The sequence below is a fragment of the Desmodus rotundus genome, chromosome 7, assembly GCF_022682495.2.
Source record: "Desmodus rotundus isolate HL8 chromosome 7, HLdesRot8A.1, whole genome shotgun sequence".
In the NCBI taxonomy this organism is placed as follows: domain Eukaryota; kingdom Metazoa; phylum Chordata; class Mammalia; order Chiroptera; family Phyllostomidae; genus Desmodus; species Desmodus rotundus.
In genome coordinates, this window is record NC_071393.1 from 76,234,324 (window position 1) to 76,257,356 (window position 23,033).

General features: G+C 47.8%; 1 protein-coding gene and 1 pseudogene across 11 annotated transcripts; one reads left to right on the forward strand and one right to left on the reverse strand.

Annotated features, from left to right (window-relative positions):
• Positions 1-128: 128 nt before the first annotated feature.
• Positions 129-22,873, reverse strand: CDAN1 (codanin 1). 11 transcript variants are annotated; one of them, XR_008427243.2, is made up of 28 exons: positions 22,770-22,873; positions 22,092-22,585; positions 21,663-21,869; positions 21,300-21,472; positions 21,039-21,152; positions 20,878-20,956; positions 20,339-20,459; positions 20,052-20,161; positions 19,536-19,625; positions 18,787-18,862; positions 17,847-18,052; positions 7,203-7,323; positions 6,916-7,062; positions 6,631-6,797; positions 6,168-6,255; positions 5,883-5,972; positions 5,633-5,687; positions 5,272-5,405; positions 5,086-5,189; positions 4,652-4,810; positions 4,250-4,313; positions 3,995-4,073; positions 3,657-3,805; positions 2,466-2,573; positions 2,281-2,344; positions 1,934-2,115; positions 1,560-1,741; positions 129-903 (listed from the first exon to the last, which is right to left on the reverse strand). XR_008427243.2 is itself a non-coding variant. In XM_053927623.2 (28 exons), the coding sequence occupies exons 1-28, from the start codon at positions 22,857-22,859 to the stop codon at positions 778-780; spliced, it is 3,699 nt and encodes a 1,232-aa protein (XP_053783598.1). In that variant the 5' UTR covers positions 22,860-22,873; the 3' UTR covers positions 129-777. The 11 variants fall into 11 exon arrangements, 8 of the variants coding, with proteins under 8 accessions (XP_053783598.1, XP_053783597.1, XP_053783596.1 ...); XM_053927623.2 differs by having other exon boundaries at positions 1,560-1,667; positions 21,300-21,469; positions 21,663-21,866; XM_053927622.2 differs by having other exon boundaries at positions 1,560-1,667; positions 21,663-21,866.
• LOC128781312 (small ribosomal subunit protein uS10-like) lies at positions 7,319-8,266 on the forward strand (annotated as a pseudogene).
• Positions 22,874-23,033: the final 160 nt, after the last annotated feature.

Below are 23,033 nucleotides of genomic sequence, written 5' to 3' on the forward strand. Positions count from 1 at the left end.
TGCAGGGCCCCATATGCCGGAACACTTGCCACTAGTACCGTCCACCCCGTCAATGCCCACTTCCAAGCCCACCCAACACACTGCAGCCTTCTACAGGGAAGAATCAGGTGAAAATAACAAGACATGAAGCCCTCAGTAAAGAAGAGTTTATTTTAAAAAGCTCTAGTGTTCTGGTCCTTGCTTGGCTGCCCCTGGCTGGAGCCAGGGTCAAGAGTTACCTGCAGGGGCCGAAGGAAGGTGAAGGGTAAAGCTGGACTTCTGTCGGGAGCACCCCACCTCACCTGGTATGCATTTTTAAGGAGATGGCAGTCCAGCTGCTGGTGGTAAGAAAATGCAGGCTCCCAAGATTCATGTTTTAACTTTACTCACAAGTTAGGCCAAAAGTCATTTGCCTGCGTCATGATTTCCCAAACCAGTCTTGAGAGAGATGCTGGAATGCAGCAAGGGGGGCTTAAGCCCACTCCCGTCACTCCATCGAGTGTCCAAGTAATAAATGCCGACTCTTCTGCTCCAGGACTGGAGTCTCTAGCCTTTGCCACCACAATCTTGACTCAGGCGAACCCTCCTCCTCCTCCTAGGACTCAGGGTGCCGTGCCTGCAGTCGGTGAGAGGCCACACGGCCACAAGAAGCCTGGTTGCAGATTCAGCTACTCTCGCACCAGCAAGGGTCAGCAGTGGGCACTTGGTGGCACTGGGCTCTGGGGCCGCCTCCTGAGGCAGAGTCAGGCGGGCTTCTAGGCTTCTGCTGAGAGGTCATGGCAGAGCCCCTTCCCAGCCCTAGCTCTGGGCCAGCACAGTCCCCCGGTTTGGCTGCACCAGCTCACAAGCTCTTAGCTGAGGTTCTGGCACCTGTGGCTCAGCTAGAAACAGGCTGAACAGTGTTGCTAATTCTTCAGAAAAGTCCTGCAACGAGCAGATAACAGAAAAGGCAGACACGTAATTCTGGATGGTTCATCCTTTCTACTAAAAATCCTAAATATCAGGCCATAACTTCTTATTTCTTAACGTCTTCCACACTGAAACGGACTTGAAACCTTGCCGCATTAAGTGCTCTGGGGAGCTCAGGTTCCAGGAAGGACAATAAACTGACCAGAGGCTCAGAACTGTCTACTGAGTACTAATCACCATCTGAGTACTTAATATGCACATTATTTTGTCTCGACAAACCCTAGAAAATATAAATTATTCTCATTTTATGGTTGAACTAAGATGAATTATTTGCCCTAAATCACAACATTAAGTACTAGATGAGATTAAAATTCAGGTTATTGATTTTAAAAACCCACTCACACTGCCATGCTGCTCTCACTATACCCGCCTTCCATTGTCCCTTCTCCCACGGACATTGCCCCTCATACAGCAGCTGCTCAAACGTGAAGAAGGCACATACCAGAACAGCCTCTCCATTTTAGGGCGGTCCTAGAGACACCTGACAAAATCCACTGAGCTTTGGAAAACTGCTAAGAATGCCAGGTACCACCACTTGCCCCCCTTTCAGGAAAAAAGGGACATGTGATACCTGTTCTTTTTCCAGGTAAGGGGAGATGAGGACTCCTTACCTCTGGCCACTGGGCCTCACGGAGGCTGTCCAGGCAGGACTCTATCTCTCTCCGCCCCATCAGCCCTTCCTCTACCAGCTCCCGGAGCAAGAACAGCAGCAGGTCCCACTGCAACACACATGCAGGAGGTGAGGGTGGCTGGGAGGACTACACAGTGGCCCTGACTGAGACAAAGGACAGAGCTGCAAGGAGGGAGAAGACCTAAGGTTAGCCACTACCAGAGTCCACTTCAGCATGGAAGAGAAAATGGGGAAACAAAAGAAATGAGCTCATAATGTTTGGGGTAAGAGTGGTGGGTGTGAGAACATGACTCTGGCAAGACCCCAGAGGGCTAAGGAGCCTGCCCCCCATCCATCTACCCTCCTCTGACTCACCTCCCTCGGCCGAGTGTCCGCCAGAAGCCCCACATTTCTTGGGCTCAACAGCAGCTGCAGGGGTACGGGCACCTGAAAGTCGTCCTTCCACAGGGAAAGCAGCATGTGCAAGAGCCTTCGAGCCTGCCCTCTCTCCAGCCAGTGCTGTGCAGGGGGCCCTAGGATGGGAATTTGGTCTGCAACTATGGGGACAGAGGAAAGCCAAACTTAGAGAAACAGAGGCAGGGCCACCTGGCCAGCCCCTGGGAGGAAGAAGAGCAAAACAAAGTTTTGTGATCTCATCTTGCTTGTACCCAACCCTGAGATTGGGGGGATCTGGCAAGAGAGTGAGGTGACAGAAGACATACCAAGGAGGGATGCTAACTCCACAGAGCACTTGGCCAGATGCTGCTCCGCAGGTGGGCACAGGAACTGGGGAAAAAGCATGGAGACCGTGGACATTAGCACCATCCATAGCGTAGGAGCCCTGAGCCAGTGCAGTACTGGTTATTTGGCACAGACAAGGACACAAGAGCATCCTGCCATTGCCTACCTGGCGGCACCGCAGTGTCTGGCCCAGGTGGCCTAGGAGCTGTTCAAGATGCTCTGGGGACACTCCCTCCTCAGGGTCCCGGGGCCCCGCGGCTACAGAGAGCACATCCTAGAGAAAGCAGGGGCAGAGTGAGGCCACAGAGAATGTGGCTTAAAGTGGGGATCAGCCAGCGGGGAAAGGCAGAAGGAAAAGGAAGGCAGGATCGCTGGGGGGAAGTGGGTGGGCTGAGGTGCCTTTGGACTGGGGGCCGGGCAGGACAGCACAGCTGGGAGAAGCAACCAGGTGGACGACAACAGAGGGAGCAGATGGAGCAGGTAAGCCGAGGAACATGCTACCAGAGTTCAAGAGATGCCACTCGTCTTGGGGCAAAGCCACACCTAGCCAATTTCCAGAGAACATCTTATTCTGAAAGAATTTAGGGGAAACACCCAACTGCATACACGCAATATTTTCTATCTTTCATGCTTATCGAGGCGAGGTTTCAGTATAGAAATTCTCTGTATATTGAAAACCAGTAGCTACTGGCCACTTCATCCTTTTTTCTCTCTCCTATATACTCTTCAATTTTAGTCTCTTGTCCACTTCTTTACTCCTACACTACTGTCCTAGGGCAAAGGAGTAAATAGTCGAGGCTTCACAGGCTGTGAGGTCTGTGTCCCAACTACTCAGCTCTGCGCTGTAGCACTGAAACTGCCCTGGACAATTCGTACGTGAACAAAGGTGGCTGTTTTCCAACTACACTTTACTGACAAAACGAGGAGCAGGTTGGATTTGGCCTATGGGCTGTTGCTGACCTTGAGTCTAGACAGCCTATAACTAAACAAGTTTCACCTCCCACAAAGAACACTTCTGAAATCGCATCCCCATACCAGGCGGCAGCCCCATAAAGACTCCATTACCAACCCCCCCACCCCCCATTGCCATTGGTGGAAGAGTATCTAGTCAAAATGTTCGTATCTGCCCTTTCCTCCTCTCAGGTGATTCAAGTACAGAAGTCAAAGAAGACAGACATTAGGAAACCCATCCAGTTCAACCCTGTCCTACCTCATCCCATCAGTGTCAAACAGAATGTGAGCTAGCTGGATAACACAGAAAGCTGCGACACAAACTGGAGCTGATGTGAAAAAGGAAGAGGTCGGGAAGGAGCAGGGAGTGGGGGAGAGGAGCCGAAGGGAGTAGGGAGCTGTGTACTTTGATCTCGGAGATGAGGTGGGAGGGGAGGGGAGCATGGTGCTCACAGGCACGGGAACAGCCCCTCCGCTCCCCCCGGGCAGCCGGTTCAGGACCTTGGGCTCGAAGCATGCGACTCACTGCTGCTTTCACCTCTCTCCTAATCAGCGCTGGAGGTCAGAGGGAGAACAGAAAAGAGGTCACCAGAGCAGCCCTGCATGGGCTCACCACACAGACCCACGCACATCCTTCACTGTTTCCAGCAGGCTCTGAGTCCCGTCTCCCCCAGGTGTCCTCCAACTTCATGCCAGTCCACTTCTGAAAAACTTGGTCAGCCACTCCTCTTGCCTGGACCTTACCTGTAATGTTGGCTGACAACCAAGTACAGGCCTTCTCTGTTGCAAGCCCCACAGCAATGTTCTCCGCACTGCTTAGAACCTGTGACACAGAAGGACTGCAGAGTCAGGGGCTAGGGGAGGGCTGGGGACAATGACCGATGCCCAAGTCTATGACTGACCCACCCACCGTCAGCAGCCTCACATGCACGTTCACAAGCACACACCTCTCCCACACCAACCGCCCAGCCCGCCAGCTCCAGGCCGCCTCCTACGTACGGCTGCTGGGGTCTCCTCAGGGAGCAGTGCCCGCACGGCACCGGGGCTCTTTTTCTGGCAGAACCTATAAGGAGACAGAGGAGGTCAGTGATGTCTAGTTAGTTCAGCCTGACTCACAGAAGGATGTGTCCTGAGAGCGCCAGTCACGTGAGCGGGCAGGGCTCTGCCTCAGGGGGAACACTGTTAGGCCTCTGGCCCACCCTGATGCTCGGAGGAACAGGAACCCTAACCACCTGCTCTTCCGATACAACTTGGACTTTGGGTCCCAAAAAATTCTAAAGCCAAAGACATCTTAAAGAGGAGACAAAGAATAAAAAAAGCCAAGTGGGGAGAAGGTATAGAATAAGGGACATGAGTGTAAAAGCTAAGAGGAGAGGGTCCAAACAGACTGGCGTCTCTTACTCCCGCCCCTGGGTCAATGCCTGGGCCCCGTGGGGGCACAGCTGGGAACACAAGATCTCCAACAGCTGGGCTGGATCTCCCCCTTCCTGTCCCTGCGTCACCAGCTGCTCCTGAAGAAGTGATTCTGCCTGGCGCACCAGATCTGCCACCAGCGTGGCCCTGTAGCAGGGACAGCAATGTTTGGAGGTAGTTGGAAGGGTTGAATCAAAAAGGGGCTGCAAATTCAAGGAAATCTGGTCAGAACTAACTTCAAAGAAAGTTAGCAATTTCATCCCCCCTCCCACACCACCCTGGGCCCTGCCCCCCAATCCCTCACAACTGACTTTCCTCAGTTTGGCAACAAAATATTAGGACTTAAAAGGGAAAAAAATGGTAAGGGAATGAGACAGGGACCCTCAACACCTCCATTCAGAAACCCTGAAACCCACACTCACTTGATATGTTTGACACAGTTAGAGCCAATTCTCTCTGCCACAAACTCCACAGTCCTGCGCAGCGAGGGTGGCTGGTTATGGAAGAAGGCTTGGGCCAGCTGTGCCTGTGGGGAGGAGGGAGTAATCAGGGGTTCCCTTTTCCCCACTGGGCGGCATACTACTTCTACCCTGCCCCCTGCCCCTCACCTGCAGTCCCTGGGTGGTCCGAGGAGGCTGGGCTCCCAGGCCTGTGGTGGTGGTAGGGGTGATTTTCCTCACGAAGCCCCCACTCCGCCCACTGCTGCCTGATACCCATGAAGCAAGCAGTTTGCGGAGCTCTCCTGCATTAGGGAAGACCAAGTGCTTAGTTCCAGAACCGCCCCCGCCCCGCAACCCGAGTCGGACTTTAAGCATTTGTGGAGTGAAGAGGAACCTGGGGAGTGCCTGAGAACAGAACACCACATCAGGGTGTTAGGCCCACGGGGTGCCTTTTGGGCCCTCATGAAGGGACAGGCCAAGGACTAAGGACTGTTTGGTGGGGAGTGAGTGGTGACACAATCATCCTCACCGATGTAGGGACAGCAAGTGTAGAGCAGGTGCTGGTCCACCACAGGCATGCCATCCTGGGGGAGAAAACAGGCCAGAAGTGGGAAGGCAGGCAGTCTTCTCTTCCTTCCCAGCGTGCCAGAAATGGGATGGTCACATACAAGAACCACAGAGTTCCGTTTCTGTCCTGGCTTGTCTCCCGCTGGGCCTCAGACAGCCTGCCTGCTTTATCCCTGCGGACCCCATGGCCCTGGCCGGACCCCAACACTTACCAAACTCTGCTCCGAAGTTCTTGTGTCCAGCTCAAAGGCATCCAATTTATGCTCTTCCAGAAAGAACAGGTCCTCGGGAACTGTGGGAATCTGACGAGAGATTGAAGCAGTACAAGCTCCAGTCAGCACTCGAGAGCTTCATCACACCTTCTACTTTGTGGTTCAGGCTTTAGGCAACCTTCCTCTGAAACTGTGGTGATTCCCAGACCGCCTCTGAACCTTCATTTTCCGGCCCCAACCTTGATCAGACTCAGACATTCTCCCTTCCCCCGTCACTCCACCAACCTGGAAAAGCCAGCCCAGGACAGCAAGCAGCAATAGCTTGTTCAGGAAGCACATCTCCCCTTTACCTTCCTTTGACAGAACCAAGCTCCTAAAAGGTAAGTGAGGATATCAACTGAATTTGTGCAAAGAAAGAAATGAAATGGAGAAAAAGAAAGCCATGGCTGGGAAGGTAATTCTCAAAAGCAGACCAAAAAGAGACTGCTGTCGTCCAGGTGACCAGATCTGTCTCCTCACTGCCCCTCCCAGATCTGCACTCCCTCCCGGCTGGGCCACAGTGAGAACAGAAAAGGGCAAACGACAACCCAGTGTCTTTCTTTGTGGACCAAATCCAGCCTCTCCCCGAGGGTCCGATACGGCTGTGGTTCCACACAGGAAGCACAGGCTGCTCAACTCTCTTCATAAACAGCAGCCTCAGCCACATTCTCCCCACACTGTTCTTTAGCTGCGCCCTTTCTCTACTCACCGATGTAGGTGCAGCAGGAGAGTGAAGATGCTGCGGTAATAGTCCAGCATGGGAATGATGTGGTCAGCCAGTGAAAGGAACTCCACCAGCCAGGGCACTGTGAGCACTGCTCGGTGGGCCTGCAGCCCCTGCTGCAGCAGAGCTCGTACATCCAGGGCTGGGGGCACCTGGCAGGGCCAGAAGTCACTCAGTGGGCAGGTCCTGAGGGGCTGGGAAGTGCCCTCTATCTACTTAGAGTGCCTTCTGGCTCCTCCCAGCTCCCTCCTTACCAGAGCCCCTATTCACCTGGCTCCTCAGGGCTACAATGGAGTCCTGGAGCTCACGGGTAGGGGGTGGTTCAGGTCCCCGGTATGGCAGGAAAGCCACAAAGCCCAGGAATTTAGCCAGAAGCCTCAGGCTGAGCAGCACCACAGCAAACTGCCTCCGTTCACCCTGTAAGGGGATGAGGGAAGTAAAAGGTACTACGTGTAAGATTTCTAAAAAAAATCCCAATCTGTTACAAAATTTTTCTTGAAAATTCCCCTGCCCTCCTAAGTCAGAACCCCTTTGACTTCCTTGTTCTGCTTTCTAACCTGCCAGTCCACATCTGACTCCCCATCTTCATCACTGGGCTCGGGCTGGGGCAGGACAAGGCTGTTGAGCTCCCGGATCTTCAAACTCAGACTGTCCATGAGATGCTGATTAAACTGGAAGCTAGGAAGGGGAGCAAGAAAGAAAAAAATATGGCACTGGAACAGGTGTAAGAAGAACCAGAATAGACAAGAGATACTCCAGACAGAAAGGCTCAGTGGGGTTGAAAGGGGAGGCCAAGGAGCAGTGCAGTTACTCACATGGGTGAAGATGGTGGGGTAGGTAAACACTGTGCTTGCCTCCTCCCACAACCACAGCAAAATTACAACTAAATTACAGAACCACCACCACTGAGACCCACCTGAAGACTAGATGAACAAAAGCTCTATAACTAAGGATGTAAAGAAGAAGCCACTTGGGACTGGTGGGAGGGGTGGAGACACTGAACGGGGAGACCCCACACCCACATGTGGTGGTTAAGAATCAGGAGGGTGTTTTGAGGAAGAGGCAGTTGCAGCTGAAGTAAAGGGCCGTCCCACCTGCTCTTGCTCCTGATGCAGGAAGCTATGCCGCAGCAATGGCTTTTAAAGATACCAGAAAGACACCCATGGGACCAGAGGTACCAATCGCTGAATCAGAAGTACTCTAACCAGTTGTAACGTCAAGTCTTTGGAGGTGTGTGCTGACTTGATCAGAGGTACAAAGGAAAAGAACCTCAAAGTGAGAGGACCCATTTGGATTCCTACCAAGACTCTCAGGATCACTACAAGAAAACCGCCCTGCAAGGAGGGTTCTAAGACTTAGGATCCGTTTCAGATGAGAACTCACAAGTGACTTACTGGCTTGCACAGCCCTTCTGAGACTGTTAAGCAGATTACTTCCATCAGTACTGAGTCAGGAGTTGACGTTGAAGTCACCACTACAGATGCTTAAATCAACCTTTTTAATAAATCGACTATCAATAGTTAAAAAAGGAAAAGAGAAAAGAAAGAATCAGGAGGGATATCTCAGTTGTGGAGTTCCCTTGTGAGGAACGAGGGATCACAGCCCCAGCCCAGGCTCCCAGTGCTGGCAAGAGTCCCCATAACTCCCTGCTGTGAAAACCAGCAGGGATTGCATCCCAGTGAGACAAAGGGCTACTGGAGTTCCAGGTGCTCCTCGTTAGGGGCCAGTGCACAGATGTGTTCACTCACAAACTCACTCGCTCTGGCTCCAGAGCAGGGGCAGTAGGTAGAAAAACATATGGAGAGGAATTGAATTTGACTAACCTCAGGGCTAAGGCTGGAGTGGGGGATCTGGTCAGCTCTGTCTGGGGATAGAGATGCTGGCAGGCGCCACTGTTCTTTTGTTGAGCTCAACCCCACCCAGCCAGAAATCTGTGCTCTCCATTGTCTGGGCTAACACTGTTCACCCGCCCTGCTGATTCCTGAGACCCCATCCCACTCCTACTCACGTACCTGGCTCGAGCCACTTCCAGCAGTTTTTCCACACAAGTGTCTGCCTTGGCTTAGCTGTGGACTTCCCTAAACTCTCTCAAAGGTCCACAAAACCCAAACATGCAGAGGCTGGCCTTGGTGTGCCCTGTACCTCTTGCTAAGTGTTCCCAAGCCTAGCACAAATGGCAACTGGTCTTAACTTGTGCTGTACCTCTCACCAGGTAGCAGCCAGTCTTACACTGGAGCACAGCTCCACCAAAGTGGCTAAAGCCTAAAACAAGTGGCTAGTCTAAGCACACACTGTGATGCCCACCAAAGAGCCCTAGGAGCGGCTGGCCTTGGGTCATAGTATAGCCTCTCCCACGCACTGCCAAGCCCAGCACAAGCAGCAACCAAATGTAGATCACTCCGTAGCTCTAACCAGGTAGCCCCAAGCCAAGCACAAATGGCAGCTGACATGGGCCTGAACCAAAGCCCGTTCATTCTAAGAGGCTTCAGAACTAACACACCAGGTGGCTGGCTTCAGATTACAACAGAGCACCGGCCAACCAGCTCCACAAACAGCACACTTGAAGGGGAACTTGACTGGTACCAGAATCCTACTAAAGTGACTCTTGCTCCATGGGGTCAACTCCCACAAAAAAGCTGTCCATTGTAGTCAAGGCCAGCCCGAACATCCGGTCAGACTGAGGGTCGATCCCAACCCAATGACGGGCCAACAGCAACCAAGGCTCAACTACAACAGGAAGGCACATACAACCTACACAAGGGACACCTCTGCAGCACCCAGCTCAGGTTAATGGGGAGACTACACCACTGGGCCTGACAGGATGCGTACTACATGAAGCCGCTATGCCAAAACAGGGAGACGTGGCAAATCTACCTTATTGGAACAAAGATAAGGAGGTAGCCAAAATGAAGAGACAAAAAAATATCCCAAATGAAATAAGAGGAAAAAAACTGCAAAAAAAGAACTAAACAAAACAGAGAGAAGCAGTTTACCAGATACAGAGTTCAAAATACTGGTTATGAGAAAGTGCAATGGGGCCAAAGAGGGCCAAGTCAGAGGAGGCCAAGCAGACTGGCTGTTTTAAGCAAAAAGAAACAAGCAAAAGGAATGCTCAGTGAACACTGGGGAAGAATAGGTGAACTCAGTGAGAACCTCAACAAAGAGACAAGAACTATAAAAAAGAGCCAGTCAGAAATGAGAACTACAATAACTGAAATAAAAGATACATTAAAGGGAATCGACAGCCAAATAAATGAACCAAAGGACTGAATCAGTGATCTGGAAGACAAGGTAGAGGCAAACACCCATTCAGAACAGAAAACATAAAGAAAGTATTTTTTAAAACTTAGAATAGTTTAAGGGACATCTGGGACAACAACAAGGATACCAACATTCACATCACAGGGGTACCAGAAGGATAAAAGAGCGAGCAAGGAATTAAAAGTCCAGTTGAAGAAATAATGACTGCAAATTCCCCTAACCTGGTGATGGAAACAGACATACAAGTCCAGGAAGCACAGAGAGGCCCAAGTTATATGAACCCAAAGAGGCCAACACAAGACATCAAAATTAAAATGTCAAGGGTTAAAAATAAAGAGAGAATCTTAGAAACAGCAAGAGAAAAATAGTTAATTAATTACAAGGGAGCCCCCCCCAAACTATCAGCTAATTTCTTAACAGAAACTTTACAGGCCAGAAGAGACTGGTAAGAAATATTCAAAGTGAAGAAAAGCAAAGACCTACAAAAAATATTACCCAGCAAGGTTACCATTTAGAATCAAATGATAAAGAATTCCCTAGACAAGAAAAAGCAAAAAAAGTTCATTACAACTAAACTAGTATTACAAGAAATGTTAAAGAGACTTCTCTAAGAAAAACTGAAAACATAAAAATATGAATAAAAAAACATGGAAGAAAAAAATTCTTACTGACAAAGACAAAAAAGCAGTGTATCAACCAACTCTAAATCTAGTACAAAGGTTAAAAGGCCAAAGTAGGAAGATCACATGTAACTGCAACAATAAAGGATATACACAAACACACAAATACACAAAAAGAAGTAAAAAAGTAATGACAAAATCATAAATGTGGTAAGTATGGATGGGGTGAGTAAAAATTGTGGTGATTTTAGAATACGTTTAAACTTAAGTGATCATCAACTTAAAATAGATTGCTATAAACATAGCTTGGAATACATGAAGCACATGGTAACCCAAACCCAAAAATCTGTAAGAGACATACAAGATATAAAGAGAAAGGGATCCATTCATAACACTATAGGAAATCATCAACATATGAGAGGAAGAGGATAAGAAAGGGAATGCCCTGGCTGGTGTGGCTCAATGGACTGAGTGCCAGCCTGCAAACCAAAGGGTCGCTGGTTCAATTCCCAGCCAGGGCATGTGCCTGGGTTATAGGCCAGGTTCCCAGGTGTGGGGGCCATAAGAGGCAACCACACACTGATGTTTCCTGCCCTCTCTTTCTCCCTCCCTTCCCCTCTGTCTAAACATAAATAAATAAAATCTTAAAAAAAAAAAAGGAACAGAGAACTACAAAGGCAATCAGAGAACAATAAAATATTGTGATAACTATATACCTATCAATATATTATTTTAAATGTAAATGGACTAAATGTTCCCATAGAAAACCAAAGGGTGGCTGTGTGGATAAAAAAAAGTTAAGACCAGCACCCATGCTATCTGCAATAGACATACTTCAGATCTAAAGACATACACAAACTGACATGGAAGTTTTCATGGAAATGGCAATGAAAAAAGCTTTTAAACAAGGGCTGTAACAAGACACAAAGAAAGCATTTCATAATGATCAGCAGATCAATCCAATCAGAGGGTATAACCCTTGTAAACATCTATGCAACTAATGTAGAAGCACCTAAATATATAAGAATAATATATAATATGGAAAATATAATATATGTGTTAATATATATAATAAAATGTAATATATAAAGAAAATATGGATGGATATGACTGTGTGATGGTAATACAGTCATAGTAGGGGATTTTAACACCCCACAGACATCAATGGATATATGTTCTGGACAGAAAACCAACAAGGAAAGTGGCCTTAACTGAAATACTAGGCCAGATGGATTTAATTGATATTTTCAGAGCATTTCAACCCAAAGCAGAACATACATCCTTTTCAAGTGCACATGGAGCATTTTCCAGGACAGACTACATGTTAGGCCACAAAACAAGTCTCAGTAAATTTAAGAAGAGTGAAAGCATGTCAAGATCTTCTCTGGCCACAATGGTATGAAACTATAAATTAATTACAAGAAGAAAACTGAAAAAACACACAAACACATGAAGGCTAAATCACATGCTACCAAAAAATGAATGGGTTAACAAGGAAGAAATCAAAAGATACACCTTGTTACAAATGAAAATGAAAACATAAATGATTCAAAAATCTGTGGGACACAGCCAAAGCAGTTCTAACAGGAAAATTCAGAGCATTACAAGCCTATATCATGAAACAAGCAAAGTCTGAAACAATCTAACCTAACACATAGAGGAACTAGAAAACAAAGCCCAAAGGGAGTAGAAGGAAGGAAATAATAAAAATCATAACAGAAATAAGTGAAATTGAGTCCCCAAAACTATTGAGAAAAATCAATCAAACCATGAGCTATTTCTTTGAAAAGGTAAAAACAAAACAAAACAAAACATACAAAAAAAAAATCAATAAACCTTTAGCTGGACCACCAAAAACAATGGGAGGACTCAAGTAAATAAATGCAGAAATAAAAATGACAACCAACACCACAGAAATACCAATGATTGTAAGCAAATACCACAATCATATACCACAACCTAGAAGAAATGGATGAATTTCTAGAAACACACAAACTTTCAAGGCTGAATCATGAAGAAACAGAAAATTTGAACTGACTGATAACTACTAACAATATCGAATCAGTAATCAAGACACTTCCAACAAACAAAAGCCCTAGACTAGATGGCTTCACAGGTAAATTTTACCAACCATTCAAAGAAGAATTAATGCCGATCCTCAAACTATTCCAAAAAGTCAAATGGGGGGTTGGGGGAAGAAGGTCCCAAACTCATTTTGTGAGGCCAGCATTATTCTGATACCGAAACCAGAGACACTACAAAAAACAAAAATCATAGGACAGTATCTCTGATGAACAGAGATGTAAAAATCCTCAACAAATATTAGCAAATTGAATTCATCAATAACTTAAAAAGATCATACATCATTATCAAGTGGGAGTTATTCCTGGATGCAAGGTTAGTTCAGTATCCATAAATAAATTAACTTGATACGCCACATCAACAAAAGGCAGGACAGAAATCATATGATATTATCAATATGTACAGAAAAAGCACTTGAGAAAATCCACCATCCATTTATGATAAACACTCTCTGCAAAGTAAGATAAAGGGGATAGACCTCAACATAACAAAAGCCGTATATGATGAACCCCCAACTAACATCATACTTAACAGTGAAAATCTAAAAGCTCTTTCCTTAACAACGGGAAAAAGACAAGGATGTCCACTTTCACCACTTTTATTTAACACAGTATTGGAAGTCCCAGCCATAGCAATGAGACAAGAGAAAGAAATAAAAGGCATCCAAATTGGAAAGGAAGAGGTAAAACTCATTTTTTGCAGATGACATGACACTCCATATAAAAAAAATCCTAAAGATTCCACCAAAAATTATTAGAATAAATGAACTCAAATCAACAGAAGAAAAAAACAAACAAAATATAACCAGAGACATTGAAGTTAAGGCAATCTAACAATAGCCAGGGAGGAGTGGGGAGGGGACAGTGAGGAGAGGGGATTACAGGAGCTACTATAAAGGGACACATGGACAAAATCAAGGGGGAGGGTGGAGGTCGGGGAGGGAGGTAGGTTTGGCTGGGGTGGGGTGGAGGGATGGGGAGAAAAGGCATACAACTGTAATTGAATAACAATAAAAATTTAAAAAAAAAGAATAAATGAACTCAATAAAGTATCAGGATGCAAAATTAATGTTCAGATCAGTTTCACTTTTATACACCAATAACAAACTATAAAAAAAGAGAATTGAGAAAACAATCCCAGTTATGATTGCATCAAAAAGAATAAAATAGCCCTGGCTGGTGTGGCTCAGTGGATTGAGCGCTGGCCTGCAAACCAAAGGTTACCGGTTTGATTCCCAGTCTAGGGCACACAGGAAAATTCTGTGTGCCCTAATAATTGGGGGCCAGGGTTGTGGGCCAGGTCCTCAGTAGGGTGCATGGAAGAGGCAACCACACATTGATGTTTCTCTCCCTCCTTTCTCCCTCCCTTCCTCTCTTAAAAAGAAAGAGTAAGATACTTAGGAATAAATTTAACCAAAGAGGTAAAAGACCTGCCTGTACTCTAAAAACTGTAAGACAGTAAAGAAAGAAACTGAAGACAGAAATAAAGGGAAGTATATACCATGCTCATGGGCAGGGAGAATTAACATCGTCAAAGTGTCCACACTACCCAAGGCTATCTAACAGATGCGATGCAATGCTGATCAAAATATCAATGGCATTTTTTTCACAGAACTAGAATAATTCTAAAATGTACACGGAACCACTAAAGATCCCAAATGGTCACAGTAATCTGGAGAAAGAACTAAACTGGAGTTACCACACTACCTGATATCAAACTATACTACACGGGTTTAGTAGTCAAAACAGGGCGGTACTGGCATAAAAACACACACATGGATCAATGGAACAGAACAGAGCCCAGAAATAAATCCGTGCACATATACCCAATTTATCTATGACAAAAGAGGCAAGGATATACAATGAGTTAATGACTGTCTCTTCAATACACAGTATTGAGAAAACTGGACAGATCCATGCAAATAAGTAAAAGAGAAACTGGATCACATCCTTACACCATATACAAAAATAAACTCAAAATGGATTAAAGATTTAAATGCAAGACCTGAAACCAAAAACTCCTAGATAAAAAACATAGGCAATAAACTCTTTGACATCACTTTTAGCAGTATTTTTTTTTGGTACATCTCCTTGAACAAGGGAAACAAAAGAAAAAAAAACAAATGAAACTACATCGAACTAAAAAGTTTTTGCATAGCAAAGAAAACCATAAGCAAAACGAAAAGACAACCTACTGAAAGGGAGAAGGTATTCGCCAACAATACACCTGACAAGGGGTTAATACCCAAAATATATAATGAACTCATACAACTGAACACCAAAAAAACCAAACAACCCAATTAAAAAATGGGCAAAGGACCTGATCAGGCCTTTCTCCAAAGAGGACATACAGCCAATAGACATATGAAAAGATGTTGAAACTTAATTATCAGGGAAATGCAATTTATTATTTCAAAGTATATTTTATTGCTTATGCTATTAGTTTTCCCAATTTGTCCTCCTTTAGCCTCCCTCCACCCTGCACCCCCCAACCCTCCAGCATTCCCCCCCTCTTTAGTTCATGTCCATGGGTTGTATATATAAGCTTTTTGAATTGTTTCCCATACCATTTTTGACCTCTCCCCATCTATTTTATGCCTACCAATTATGCTTCTTCTTCCCTGTACCTTTTCCCCCCATTCTTCCCCTCCCCATCCCCACTGGAAACCCTCAATGTGATGTCCATTTCTCTGATTCTGTTCTAGTCGTTTGCTCAGTTTTTGTTTACATTGTTTTTCTGTTTTTTAGGTTCATTTGTTGGTAGTTGTTGAGTCTGTTGTCATTTTACTGTTCGTAATTTTTGATTTTCAATTTCTTAGATAAGTCTCTTTAACATTTCATATAATAAGGGCTTGGTGATGATGAACTCCTTTAACTTAGCCTTATCTGGGAAGCACTTTATCTGCTCTTCCATTCTAAATGAGAGCTTCGCTGAATAGAGTAATCTTGGATGTAGGTTCTTGCCTTTTCATGACTTCAAATACTTCTTTCCAGCCCCTTCTCACCTGTAAGGTTTGAGAAATCAGCTGATAGTCTTATGGGCACTCCTTTGTAGGTAAGTCTCTCCTTTCCTCTTGCTGCTTTTAAGATTCTCTCTTTATCTTTAATCTTGGGTAACTTAATGATGTGCCTTGGTGTGTTCCTCTTTGGGTCCAACTTCTTTGGGACTCTCTGGGATTCCTGGACCTCCTGGAAGTCTATTTCCTTTGACAGATTGGGGAAGTTTTCCTACATTATTTGTTCAAATTTCTTGTTCTTCTCCTTCTGGTACCCCTATAATTCAGATATTGGAACATTTAAAGTTGTCCCGGAGGTTCCAAAGCTTCTCTTCATTTTTTTGAATTCTTGTTTCTTCATTCTGTTCCAGTCGGATGTTTATTCTTCCTTCTGTTCCAAATACTTGAGTCCTGGTTTCCTTCCTGTCACTGTTGGTTCCCTGAATATTTTGCTTTATTTCACTTTGGGTATCCTTCATTTGTTCTTTCATTTTTTGACCAAGCTCAATCAGATCTGTGTGCATTTTGGTGACCAGGGCTTTAAACTCTCCATCAGATAAGTTGGCAATCTCCTCATTGCTTAGCTCTCTTTCTGAAGTTTTGCTCTGTTCTTTCATTTGGTATTTCTTTGCCTCAGCACACCAGTTATGTAGTAAGGGGGTGGGGCCTTAGGTATTCACCAGGGCAGGGCAACCCTCTTTGCTGCGCTGAGGCGCTGTCTGTGGGATAGGGGCCAGTAAAGGAAGAATGCAGCTTGCCTGCGCAGCTCTAGTGCACTTTCCAACCATTGCTCGTGTGATACTGGGAGTTTCTCCCACCGTGGCAACCCCCACGTAGTCCACAGCCAGCTCTGTGTCTCAGTTTCCCGTTCAGTCAGCCCCGCCTGTGTGGTCTGCCGCCTCACCCTGGGTTCTCTCAGTTCGCCCACTTTACCAGTCTGGTTGATCTGGTTGACTGTTTCTTTAATTCCTTGGTTGTTGGAGTTCCATGCAGTTTGATTTTCTGGCACTTCTGGTTGTTTATTGATTTTAGATTGGTTGGTATCCTCCTTTTGGTTGTGCAAGGAAGCGAAGGGTTCCTACCTACACCTCCATCTTGGCTGGAACTCACGTTTATAGCAGGCAATGCGATTTAAAGCCCAAATGAAATATCACCTCATACCTTTCAGAATGGCTATCAACATGACATCCACAAACAAGTGTTGGCAACCATATGGAAAAAAGGGAATCCTCATACACTGCTGGTGGGATTGTAAACTGGTGCAGCCATTTTGTAAAACAGTATGGAGGTTCCTTAAAAAATTAAAAAAGAAATCCAAAACACTGCAACATTATTTACAAATGACAGGTATGAAAGCAACCTAAGTGTCCACTGATAGAAGAATGGATGAAGAAGATGTGCTGTGGCCCTGGCCGGTGGCTCAGGTTGGAGTGTCATTCCATACACCAAAAAGTTGTGTGTTTGATCCCTGATTGGGATACATGCTTGGGTCACGGGCTCGATTCGTGGTCAGGGTGTGTACAAGAGGCAACTGATAAATGTTTTTCTCACATAGACATTTCTCTCTCTTCCCTTTCTCTCTCTAAAATCAGTAAATACACCCTTGGGTGAGGATAAAAAGAAAGATGTGATACATATACAGATGGAATATTACTCAGCCATAAAAAAGAATGAAATCTTGTCATTTGTGACAACATGGATGCAGCTAGAGGGTATTATGCTAAATGAAGTCAGACAAATACAAACAAATAAAACAGAAAAAAACTTACACAAAGAGCAACTGATGGTTGCCACACGGGAGGGGTGTTGGAGATATGGGCAAAAAAGGTAAAGGAATTAGGAGGTATAAATTGCCAGTCATAGAAATCGTCACAGGGATGTAAAGTATAGCACAGGGAATGCAGTCAATACTGTGATAACTGTGTGTGGTGCCAGGTGGGTACTAGACTTAACCGGGTGATCGCTTTGTAGGTTACATAAATTTCTAATCACTATGTTGAATACCTGAAACTAATCTAATATGTAATGTCAAATGTAAAAATTGAAAAATAAAAAAAAAATTAATTAAAATAAAGAATAAGAAGGAAAACAGAGGCAGAAAGTGAGAGCTAGAAGGAACCCATATATCACCTAGTCCCACTCTGTTATTTTCCAGGTAAAGGAGAGACAACTGTCTGCCCTTCTGGGAAGACAAATCTCACCTGGCCTTTGCCCCACTCCCTGCAAGACACAGGAACCTTTACCTGCTGGCACTCAGGATGAAGTCCCTGAAGAATCCCTGACAGCCTGGGAAGGAGGGTGGTGGACAGGGCCCCCCACTGCTCTGAGGGGCTGCAAGCCGTTCCTGTAGACGCCTCAGCCGCCCCAACTTGTCAGCTCCAAGCATACTTAACACATCTGGAGCCTCACCCAGGATGGTGCCCCCAGCACCACCAGGGTTCTGACACATCTGGGGCAGTGAGGAGAAAATACATAAAAACACCAGTAAGTTTTTCTGGAAAGAAGGACTGCACAAAACAAGTAAGAAGTAACCAACATTAAGGGAATGCCAACCCTCTATCAAGTGCCATAGGTACATTTTTGAGGTAAGGGTTATGTCCTTATTTCACAGGTGAAGAAAATGAAGCTGCAAGATTAAACATCTGACCAGGGCAGGGGTGTCAGACTCATTCTCACCGGGGGCCACATCAGCCTCGTGGCTGCCTTCAAAGGGCCGAATGTAATTTTAGGACTGTGTAAATGTAACTATTCCTTAACAGTTAAGCAAGAACTGGCGCTGCCGCCGGGTGGAAACAAGGTGGGGGGCTGGATTCGGCCCACAGGGGCTTGTGTTTGCCACATGTGAACTAGGGTCAATAGAGCAAGGATCTGAAACCAGGCCCATCTGAGTCTTAAGCTCACATTCTTTCTACCTCAGCAGAAAACAAGGGCAAGGAAGTAGTGAGAGGCTGAAGGTAGGCAGGAAGCTACACGGCATGAGAGGAGGCCCAGGCAGGTATGGGTGCAGGGCATGGGAAAGAGCACCCTGGTTCCTCTCTGGCTGCCTGAGTTTCAACCACCACTCAAGAAGAACTCCCGTTCAATCTCTAGCCCAGGGCCCGCCTGGCTGCCTGCCGTGTCCCACAGTACCAACCATTCCCTGGCTGTCTATAATGCCTACTGGTCTCCTGCTGGGGCTATTACCTGGAGAAGTTGTTTTTGGAAAAGCCGAACAAAATGACTGTGGCTGCAAGCTGCAGAGAGTTGACCCATCATGGCTCTGAGGAATAAGAAGCAGGAGTGGAGTGTGAGGGAAGGAGGAAGGGGGAAGATCTGACAGAACAAGTCAATGCTTGGGCCTCGCAGCCCTTTACCAGGCCCTTTGAGCAGACCTCTGCCATAGCTGGCCAGCACGAGAATGCAGGAAGCCGTAACCACTTTCCTCAGTAGTGAGATCCCTTCAAGGTTAGAGATGCACGTAGCTGAACAAGAAATAGTATCACCCCTCTAATCTTCAGTCTACCCTGACAGCCAGTGAGCACCATGACCCATGAGGAAGGTAGATCACTGGACAGAGGATATTCTTTCTGCATCCTATTATCTAGCTATGCAAAGCTATCAGAATTGCCAAACTAGACGATGGAGAAAATGGGGTTGGGAAGGGTCTAAGCAGTAACTTGGGCAGTAACTGAAGCAGCCTGCAGTAAGGACTTTGCATTTTCCTAGCACCATAGAACAACTCTCAGTCATCGCTGAGGTGAAGCAGCTGGAGAGACAACCTCCTTCAAGGCGAGGCAGAGTTGGCAATAACCGGAGAGATTAAGGAGGAAAGAAGGTAAGAGCTTCAGGGTGGAAGCAGTGGGAGAAAAGCCTGTCTTCCATCAGCTACGCAAGCACCACTGAGCTGCTCGCTGCTGGAAGCAGGACAAGGTGACCAGCGTTTGAACACCTACCTGATCCTGCTGCCCAACCCCTTCTCAAAATCCCAGCCAGGCTCCTCATGGCGATCTTCCCACTCTCGAAGCACCTCATAGAACACATCCCTGACAGACACACGAGAATGCCTGATGAGCTGAGGCACAGCTGACCTCATTCCCAGCTGACCTAACTCATTCACATGAGCACCTTTCCTAGCTCAGAAGAACTGAGGACAGGACTTCCCGTAGCCCGTGCCTTATGTTCTCCAATGTGCTCTATAGGACGATATCGCTATAACCAAGCAGCAGCACGTCACCTGCCAGATGTACTTCTGCAGGTTCTGAGAGTCGATCCAGCTCTCTCCTGACTGAGAACCCTGTGACTGAGATCATACACCTGCGAGAAGGCTGCTAAGGTCAGAGTTTCAAGTCCATGGGCATAAAACACCTGTCAGTATCAAACTTCTAGTTTCTATGAAAATGACGTAGGTTGCCTATCACAGAGTAAATGTGTCCTCATCCCCCACCCCCCAAATTCCCTTTTCTTATCACCTTTGTTTTTTAAAAGTATGAAAGGCTCGGTCACTGGAGAAGTTTGCACGATTGTCAGTTTCTGGCTGAAAGGAGACAGCTTGAACAGAGGGTGGCATCGCCAGAGAAACCTAAAATATGGCAGTGACATTAGGAAGAGAAACCTGCATACTCAGAAAATTTCACCCCCATATTCCTGCCCAACATTAGACCACAGGACAGTAGCGGGGTATGAGTTGGGCTGCCTGAATTATGAGACTGGGAAGGGTCAGGCCTGGGCCAGTAGGCATCTAAGATGAGGTCAGTACCTTGGCAACACTGCCCTCGTAGGCAGCGCGAAGGCGGCCTTGCAGGGCTGGTGAGAAGCACAGCAGCCGCTCATTCTCAGTCAACAGCTTCAAGGTCCCTTTGTCCAGGTAGGAAAGAACTCTACAGGGTCAAGAGCACATATGACTGAGATAGGGACACACACTGCAAATAAGAAGTGGCACCTGCATACCACACAGAGTATGGAGCATGGAGCCGGCAGGTGAGGCAAAACCACAGGCCAAGGATTAAAGGTAACAGAGGTAAAAGCGGAAGATATGAGACCTTATGGAGCAGGGAGGAAGACAACAGGACAGGAACATAGACATTAGCCCAAAAGTCAGTCACCAAAACCACAGTGGGCAGCTTCATTCTTTCACAGGCTAAATTCATAGCCTTGACACAAAATTAAAGGATTACATGTAAGAAAAGGTCCGTGTCACTGCACGCTTGTGATAAGTACAAGTCTATACCCCAAATGGCCAGAGGACCAAATGGAAAGTGGGAATAAGGCTCATGTGCCTCAGCTGGGGAAACTCACTGAAACTGATGCTCCAAAACCTGCACTGCAAAGAAGACACAATCGTGGACACTCTGGAATAGAGGGCTTTCCAGGGAATCTAGAAGGAGAACATCAAGTTGTCAGTTAAGAATTATTCCATCTCCAGACCCCATTTCTCAAAAAGAGGCTCGTTCACTGACTTAGGCTTCCCCGACTAGGTTCGGGCTCACTGTCTTTGGCAGCCACCATCCTCCGGGCAGTAAGGAGCTGAAGAACGAAGAAGAGCTCCAAGAAGAGATTTGGCACCAGGTTTTCTAGAAAGAAAAAAGAAACCGCAGCACATTGGGCAGCATTCAGAACCAAAACTCAGTTCCAATGACTTACCAATTCTCTTACCCTACAAGTATTTACAGGTTTTACAAGTATTTCCCCCCACTCCAGAGCTCTTAGCTGTCACTTACCTGCAATGCATGAAGAGTAGACAAGGGCCACCAGTTCCAGGCGCTGGCGGGAAGACACTTTAGCGGGGTCAGCAGGTTCAGCTGTGAGGTTTCCTGTCCTGGTGGGAAGTGAAGACCCCGATTCCGGGGTGGGACAGGTGGAAGCAGGTGACTGCTGCAGCTGCTTAGAGCTACTGGGGATAGAGAGATGTCATAAGCAGTCAGCCTGGCTTCCCCTCCACAGCCATACTCAGGTTCCTCGAGAGGGCATCCATGGCCCAGGAGCAGACCGAAGGTTCCCAGGGGGCAATCAATCCCAGGGAAAAGCCTTGCAGATTCCCCACAGGAAGGAAGCTAACATCCTAGGGAGCTGCAAGGCCTTACCGCTCCTTCCTGAGCATCTCCCGCTCTTCCTGCAGACTTCTGCACCCTGGGGGAAGGCCATGGCCCCAAGAATTAGAGTCCAGGACTGAGGGTTGGGAACTGGGGACACAGTTGATTGGTGGTGTAGTAAAGCAGGTCTTGGGCTTGGAGAGTGACCGCTCTTCACTCACGGGAGTTGGGTTGATTCGGCGTGAAGGCTTCGTTCTGCTGAGTAGCCATAGGTTTTCTAAAATTCCCATCATCAAACAAACATCCTCACAACAGCTGGAGCCCTTGCAACATGCCCTCATCAGTGCAGTTATCTCATCCCCAACATTCTAGCTATTCCCACGCTCTACTGAGGAGCGCCCAGCCCTAGTTTATTGACCCCCCCCCCCCCCCAGCACAGCCTTCCCACCACCCATCTCCTGGATGAGGGCTGATTCTCACCCTGCAAGGCCCGGGGGAACCGAGCCCACTGGAGGGAACTCCTCCAGGTTGCTGAGGTTTGGCGGATGAGAGAGCGAGAGGCTGGGACTGCCAGGGCTGCTACAGGCCCTAGGCCTCCGGCTCCCCGCCCAGGACAGGCTCTCCCCGCTGACCCCCTCCTCCAGGCTCCCGGGGCCGCGGCCACCTCGCTCGCGGGCCTGCCCCAGGCCCCGCCTCCTGCCCCCGCGGCGGGTCGAAGAGGCCTCGGCGGCGGCGGCGGCGCTCGAAGTCTCGGTCGAAGGGAAGAGCTGGCTGCGCGCCCCGCGGCCTCCCCGCGGCGGGCCCCCGGGCCTCCCTGGCAGTGCTGCCGTGGAGCCCTGGACCTTAGCGGGGGTTGGGGGACCCTGCGGGAGGACACGGTTGCTCTGCTCCCTCAGGAAGTTCAGCAGGAACGGCACGAATTCTTTCCGTAGGTGCCGGAGTGAGTTCAGCGCGGCCGCCTCCCCGGGGTCATCCTGAGGGAAAAGCAGCGAGAGGGTCAGCTGCCAGCCCAGGGCCGCGAGCAACAGAGCGGCGCTCAGTCGGAGCGGGCTCGGCCCGGGCTGACAGCCAGTCACCCAAAGAAGGGGACCTAACAGGTGGTGTCTCCCGCGGAAAGCAGATTCTGGTCAGATCTGGGGAGCGTGTCGGCACTGTTACCTCCGAACTCTCGGCGCCGCGCGCGATCCACCGCACGGCGGCTGCGACCGACACCTCCTCCCGCAACAGCGACTCCAAAACGGCCGCCATACCGGTCCTGGCGCTCCAAGGCGATTGCGCAGGCGCCGGCGCGCCGCGGGCGGCCTGGGAGGGGCGGGGCTGGCGCCGACGGGCGGCCGTTGGGCCGCGGGGTGGGTGGGAGCGCGGGGCGGGGCGGGGCGGGGCGGGGCGGGGCGGGGCCGCGGGACTTCCCTGGACCAAGGT